The 7154-nt window shown below is 48.8% G+C and overlaps 1 protein-coding gene across 2 annotated transcripts in view; it reads left to right on the top strand.

The window, feature by feature from the left end:
- The window catches only part of TYW1 (tRNA-yW synthesizing protein 1 homolog), an 11856-nt gene extending 4807 nt beyond the window's left edge, over positions 1-7049 (top strand). The window contains exons 5-16 of one of the 2 annotated variants that reach the window (XM_042442418.1): positions 38-232; positions 457-750; positions 1072-1212; positions 1372-1486; positions 2288-2340; positions 2621-2739; positions 3242-3351; positions 3485-3662; positions 4288-4423; positions 4606-4716; positions 5341-5508; positions 5909-7049. In XM_042442418.1, coding sequence (XP_042298352.1) covers positions 38-232; positions 457-750; positions 1072-1212; positions 1372-1486; positions 2288-2340; positions 2621-2739; positions 3242-3351; positions 3485-3662; positions 4288-4423; positions 4606-4716; positions 5341-5508; positions 5909-6130 — 1842 coding nt within the window. In that variant the 3' untranslated portion in view covers positions 6131-7049. The remainder of the gene's footprint in view (positions 1-37; positions 233-456; positions 751-1071; positions 1213-1371; positions 1487-2287; positions 2341-2620; positions 2740-3241; positions 3352-3484; positions 3663-4287; positions 4424-4605; positions 4717-5340; positions 5509-5908) is intronic. The other variant, XM_042442419.1, reaches the window with a different exon arrangement.
- The last annotated feature ends 105 nt before the right edge of the window (positions 7050-7154 follow it).

The raw sequence follows: 7154 nt of genomic DNA, 5'->3' as shown, positions 1-7154 counted from the left end.
TTAAAGCAGTTTGTTTGTCCTTTTGGGTTCCCTCCAGGCAAACGGCCACAATATCTGCGCGTTCCTGGTTGCGACATACGCTGATGGGAAGCCGACGGAGAATGCGGCCTGGTTCTGCAAATGGCTGGAAGAGGCGGCCAATGATTTCCGGGTCAGCAAGACCCACCTGAAAGGCCTGCGCTACGCCATCTTCGGTTTGGGGAACTCGTCGTACGTGGATCACTACAACACTGTGAGTCCACTTTGCTTCTTGTCCTCTTCCCTTGGTTTGTGACATCTGTCAAAAACATTACCTTTCCTTATTTTGCTCTCCTCAAGTGAGCTTTGGGGTTGAGAAGGGGTTTGAACCCAACCTTAGGGAGCATCTACATTGTCGATATAATGCTGTTTGACACCATTTTAAGTATTGTAGCTTCGACGAATGAAATCCTATGACTGTTCTTCATTCTGCTGCAGGTGGGCAGGAACCTTGACAAGTGGCTGTGGATGCTGGGCGCACGGCGGGTCCTGTCTTTTGGAAAAGGGGACGCGGACGTGATTCGGAGCCAACATGGCAGCATCGAGGGAGACTTTGAGGCCTGGAAGGCCAAGTTCCTCACCAGGCTCCAGGCTCTCCGAAAAGGGGAGCGGAAGGCCTGCAGCGGGAAGTGCAAGAAAGGGCAATGCAGACCCCGGCGGAAGGTGGCTCCGGAGACGGCCATCGTGGAGGAGAAGGAGGACGAAGGGAGCCCTAAACATGGAGAGAGAAAGGTGGGTCAAACAAGGAGCGGCGTCTTTCTCTGCGGTTCTGAGGTTAGGAACCTACAATGGTCGAAGACTCCAAAACCATCTTGATCCTAGGAGCCCTTTTATGTCACACAATGATAGCACTGTGATTTGAATTTAACTGCCCAGATACTTTCTTTGGCGTCCTGAGTTTTGTAGTTTTGGGAGGCGCATAGACGTTTATGGCCAAAAATTCCTCTCTAAACAGCAAATCTTCTTTCTTTCTTTCTTTCTTTCTTTCTTTCTTTCTTTCTTGCTTCCCAGATCACTCAATCACTCCCAGATCTCTTCTTCGTTCTTTTTCAGTTGATTCAGCAGCAAGAAGAGGAACTCTTTGAAACCACAAGTGAGGAAGAGTCCGGCGGCGAAGAGGGAGACGTGGGTGCAAACAGTGTGGTGGATGTTGAGGATTTGGGCGAAGTGATAGGGCGCATGAAGAAAGCCCAGGTAATGGTCTCCTGCCCTAGAAGTCAGTGGATTGCAACTTCTTTTGCAGTCTCTTGTGCAAACGTTCTTCCAATATTCTGCAACAGCATCTCATCCTGTCCCCGTTTTTGGCTTTTCCAAATGCGGAAGCCCCAGTCGACCCTTGTTTGCTCCTTGCAGAGAGAGCGTGATCTGGAGGAAGAGGCGGCCAAGAAGGCTGGATCCCAGGAGGAAGGCCAGGATGAGAGGAGGGAGATGATCACGCCGGCTTTAAGGGAGGCCCTCACTAAGCAAGGTGAGAATGGGAAGGCCTTGGAGGAATGGATAGCCTTGGTCCCCAGGGTTGTTATCTATGGCCCCATACAGACTGCCAAAATAAAGCTGCTTCGGGTCATTTTGGCTGTTTGCTGTTTAAATGTTGCATGTGTCCTAAGAGTCTGGAAGCTGGGGATGGTTTGATTGAGAGTTCCTGCATGCCAGGATGTTGGACTGGATGGCCCTGGATAGCTCTATGATTCTATGGACTTTGGCTCCCAGAATCCCAGACTATTGGCCAAGATGACTTCTGGGATCTGAAGTCCAAAACATCTGGAGGACTAGAGTTTGGGCATCGCTGCTCTAGAGGATCTGTAGTCTGACCCCTGCTCAGCACAGGATCCAACACAAGAGTCAGCTACAACAGAGAGCTACTCCTTACTCTTACTCATAGAATCGTAGAGTTGGAAGAGACCGCAAGGGCCATCCAGTCCAACCCCATCCTGCCATGCAGGAAATCTCAATCAAATCTAAACCCAAAACACCTGGAGGACCAAAGTTTGAGAAGCAATAACCTAGACCAGTGAGGCCCAAACTCTGGTCCTTCAGGTGTTTTGGACTTCAGCTCCCAGAAGTCATCTTGGCTGATAGTCTGGGATTCTGGGAGCCGAAGTCCAAAACACCTGTAAGGCCAGAGTTTAGGCATCGCTGCTCTAGCGTTACGTCTAAACATTGCGATTTTATGCTCCTTCTTTAGATCACTTAAATTCTAGTGGGTTTCTTCCATCTCCATATTTCTTCTAGGTCCCCTTGAACTCATATCTTCTTTCTTTTGATCTAGGTTACAGGTTGATCGGGAGCCATTCTGGAGTGAAGCTTTGTCGGTGGACCAAGGTACGCATTGCTTTTAATTGTTTAATTAAACTATTTGTTTCTGTTTTGGTTTCTGATCCCAAACATTTCGGATAACAGAGACTCGGCCTGGAGTGACTGATTTTACTACAAGAGCAGGACAGTTGAGTTGCTCCATTCTTCATTGCGTCTTTGATCGAAAAGAAGAGAGAGTTCAGGACTAAAGCCCTGCTATGTTGAAACCTTTTAAAATACATTTATTGTTGTAAAACAATAATATTAATTCTGTTTCCACTGGTGTTTCTTCCCTTTCTGGCGCCAGTCAATGCTTCGTGGCAGAGGAGGCTGCTACAAACATACCTTTTACGGCATCGAAAGCCACCGCTGCATGGAGACCACCCCTAGCTTGGCTTGTGCCAATAAATGCGTCTTCTGTTGGAGGTAAAGTGTGATAAGAGCCGCCTTTTCCAAACTCAGGCTTTATTCGGGTGGTAAACGGAGGAGCTGACTGAACATCCAATGTTTTATTGAAGCTTTAAAGCCCTTTCCACCTTCAAAACTGTGGCTGGACATAGAGGTTTGGTTGCCATTTCCAAGCATCTGTGCTTTAACTCCTGCAACAGACATGTGTGCAGATAATGTGCGGCTTTCCAAATGCGGTTGGGCTCTAACTCCCATAGTTCCCTTTGTCCTTAGCAGGTTGGATGTGTATTCCTGCATGGCAGGTGGTTGGATTTGATGGCCATCGAGGCCTCTTCCATCTCTGTGATTCTATGGATGATGGGCATTATAGTCCTGGGACACCTCAAGGGCCATTCCTTCCCTTACTGCAAAGTTATGAGATGATTTCATGTCACCCCAAATTGGGTCCCCCCCAGTTTTACAAGTTCAGAACTGGCTAATTGTTATCACATAATGTAAACCTGGCTTATGGTATCGCCAGGCACCACACCAACCCAGTGGGCACAGAGTGGCGCTGGAAGATGGACCAGCCAGAAATGATCTTGCAGGAGGCCATAGAGAACCACCGGAACTTGATCAAACAGTTTAAAGGTAATGCGCTTCATGCTGACCTGGGAGTGAGAGCTTTAGTGCTCCCAGGCGCGTCTGTGAGGGTTTTTGCGGGGCTACCATTTGTCATCCAGCCTTTTGCCAAGCGGACGGTCTCCCGCTTCGGTTTTTACAGGGGTCCCCGGAGTGAGAGGCGACCGCTTCGAAGAAGGGTTAGAGGCCAAGCATTGTGCCCTGTCTCTGGTTGGGGAGCCCATCATGTACCCCCAGATCAACCAGTTCGTACGGCTTCTGCACCGGCGCAACATTTCAAGCTTTCTCGTGACGAACGCTCAGTTCCCTGAGGAAATTCGGTGAGCGCCTGGAAGAATTTGTCCCTTTTATCCTAGCCCTCCCCGGTTGTGGTCACTAAACTGACACTAAAGTTGAGTGGATCCAGGATAGGAATGGGCCCCTTGGGTGCTTCTCAGTTACCTATATGCACTTCTCTGGACAACAACTCCCAATATTCCCAAGCTGGCGTGGCTGCTGGGAATTGCTCTTCAAGACATCGGAGTGGGTGAATGATACCCATCATTGACATCATTGTGTTCAGCCTGCAATGCTGGAGAGCAACTGGTGCCGTGGTTTTAGTGCCAGACTATGACTCTGGAGGTTGGGGTTCGAATCCCTGCTCAGCCATGGAAGCCCACTGAGGGATCTTGGGCCAGTCGCTCTCTCTTAGCCCCAGAAATCCCCGCAAGAGGGTCACCGTAAGTCTCCCTTGTCCTCACCAGATGCACTTCGGAGGATGATGGGACATAGAGAAGCTCTCAAAACTTCTGCAGGTTCATACAGGAGAATGTAGTCCTTCAACTAACCTGGACCTGAGCTGCAAGGAGCTCTAAAGGTCACAACCAGCACTTGGCATTGCGTCCGGGAACAAACTGAGACCTTTGTGTGGTTCTCATAGGTTTCTCCTTCTTCTTCTCCCCAAAGGAACCTCGAACCCGTCACCCAGCTGTATGTCAGCGTGGACGCCAGCACCAAAGAGAGCCTGAAGAAAATCGACCGGCCGCTCTTCAGAGACTTCTGGCAGAGGTTCTTGGACAGCTTGCGAGCCTTGGCTGAAAAGGTATCAGGGAGGGAGAAGACATAGGTATCCCCCAGACAAAATCCATTGAAACTGGCTGTGTTTTTTGTCTTTGAGGAATGCATCCTATGGCTGCACTGTCCCCATAGAAAGTGACATCAATTACAGTTCTGTTGACACAAAATTAGATTCCGATCTCCTTTGTTTTCTTTCGTCTTTTCCAGAAACAGCGCACGGTGTATAGACTGACATTGGTGAAAGCGTGGAATGTGGACGAACTGAAGGCTTATGCCGAGTTGGTGTCTCTTGGGAAGCCGGATTTTATTGAGGTCAAGGTAGGTTGTCGATCATTGCAGTGAAACCCACATACAAACACACAAAGAAAATAGTGTTTTTGTGGGTTTTGGGGGCTCTGGGGCCATGTTCCAGAAGAGTTTATTCCTGACCTTTCACCAGTGTATATACCCCACTCTCTTCCATGCCAGCGTTCTCCAAAGATGCCAAAGCCACAGATGCTGGCGAAACATCAGGAATAAACTCTTCTAGAACCCCCCAAACCCACAAAAATCTATGGATGCCGGCCACAAAAGCCTTCAACTTCACACAAAGAAAAGTTTACCTTCCTCGGAATAACTGAGGTCCGTTCACATTGCACATTTAGAGTGCTGCAATTCCACTTGAACTGCCATGGCTGCATCCCAGGGGATCCTGGTACATATAGTTTAGCTAATCTTCTCCAGAAGAGGCTTCTAAACTGCAACCACAGTCTGGTACATAGTGGGTTTGAGTGCTGGAACTGGGCTCTTGGAGACCTGGGTTTGGGTCCCTGCGCAGCCACGGAAAACCCTTTGGGTGACTTTGGCCAAGTACCGCTCTCTCAGTGTGAAAAGGGAGAACGGACGACCATTTCTGCTTTTGAGAGGTGGGGTTTTTGACCTGTTTGCCTGTCCCTTTGGCAGGGAGTGACCTACTGCGGGGAGAGCTCCGCCAGCAGCCTGACGATGGCCAACGTCCCTTGGCACCAAGAGGTCACCCATTTTGTCCAAGAGCTGGCGGATCTGCTCCCGGACTACGAAGTCGCCTGCGAACATGAGCACTCCAACTGCCTCTTGGTTGCGCACACAAAGGTACGGAAATCCCATTCTTGTGTTGTTGAAGCCAAAGGGGACGGTCAGCCCTATTGCTGGAAGCTTAGGATTAGGGTCTTCCCCTGATACTATGCCATTACAGCCAATCCTCCATATAGACGGATTCAACCATCCGTCCCAGCAGATACCAAGGGCCCACTGTAGTGATGATGATGATGATGATGATGTATTTCATTTAATGGGGTTTGAGCATCCATGGATTTTGGTATCCGGAAGGAGTCCTGGAACCAAACCCCAGCAGATGCACCAAGAGCCCAAGGTGCCCGAAATTTTACCTTCTCTGTGCCTCATTTTCCTCATCCTCCATCTCTCCATGTTTTTTATCTTCCTTCTCTTCTAAACCATTTAATGGATCTTGTTTTCCTCCCTTTTCTTTCAGTTCAAGATTGACGGAGCCTGGCACACCTGGATCGACTACGATCGCTTCCAAGCGCTGGTCCGCGAATACGAACGGAGCGGTGGGACGGAGACCTTCACCGCATCCGACTATGTGGCCCCGACTCCATCATGGGCTACTTTTGGGTCCATCGGACAGGGCTTTGACCCAACAGACACCAGATTTCAACGGAGGAACAAAGCTAAGGACATCTCGGGCTGCTGACACTTGTGTTTTTGGGGACGCGACAAACCTCCCTGTATTGGGAAGGACTTGAAGTCAAGGACTGTGGCCCCAAGATCAGGGTCACATTGGGTGCCCTGGGACCGACTCTGTGGCCTCTGAGACCCCCAGACCTTCCTGAAAACATGGAACATTTTGGGTACCAAAACCTCCAAACTCCATGTTGGTTTGAGTCTTCTTGTTCTTTTTGTTAAACAGATGGTTGTATTTCAGCCAAATCACCCCAAAGGAATTGATTTTATGTCCCTTTTGGCCACAGCTTTGCGGAGATGCAGGAACAATCCCCAAAGTTTCCTATCCCTTGCCTTGGATAAAGGTCAGCTTTTGCGCCCGCGTTCGAAAATCTGCGTGCAAAACCCACGGAGGACATTTTGGGAACCGTGGAACAAAAGGGCCAAAACGCTCTGCGGAAATGATCCAAGCTTAAAACCGCTTTAACTGCCCTGGCTGCGGACTCCTGGGATTTGTAGTTTAGGCTTTCTGAACGTCTCACGAAACTCACTAACGTTGAGCCAAGTGTCGAAACTGGATTATTTCCGCAGTGCGTTTTGGCCCGACGTCGAGCCGATTTCTCCTCTTGGAATGATCTGTGTTTTCGGAGGCGCAGTCGGGGAATTGCGTGTGTTCAAATGGAATAAAAATGTATTTCTTCTAGTCTATTAAAATATATAGTGTTGTTTTTTATTTTAACGTGTAATTGGTATCTGCTTTTCTCTTTGTTTTGATGCTCCGAAAGGGATCCTGGAGGCAGCCGCTGTTTTCCTTTGGAGACGTAAGTACCTCCAGGGAGAACCAGAAGACAAAACACATTACTTTTATTGTCAGACCTTTTGTTGGCGGAAGTAGGACAAATGTTAAAAAGCCTTTTTTAAGTGATGTCTCTTCCCCAAATACAAGTCCTTTGTTGCACTTAGTGATGTCGACCAAGACCAGGTTGGCATTTGCCCATTCCTTGCTGCCAACTCTATTCACCTTTCAAGAACTGGCGCATTATTTTATATTCCCA

Source organism: Sceloporus undulatus, chromosome 11 (genome assembly GCF_019175285.1).
Source record: "Sceloporus undulatus isolate JIND9_A2432 ecotype Alabama chromosome 11, SceUnd_v1.1, whole genome shotgun sequence".
NCBI classification, from domain to species: Eukaryota; Metazoa; Chordata; class Lepidosauria; order Squamata; family Phrynosomatidae; genus Sceloporus; species Sceloporus undulatus.
This window is presented reverse-complemented; position numbering and strand designations above follow the sequence as displayed.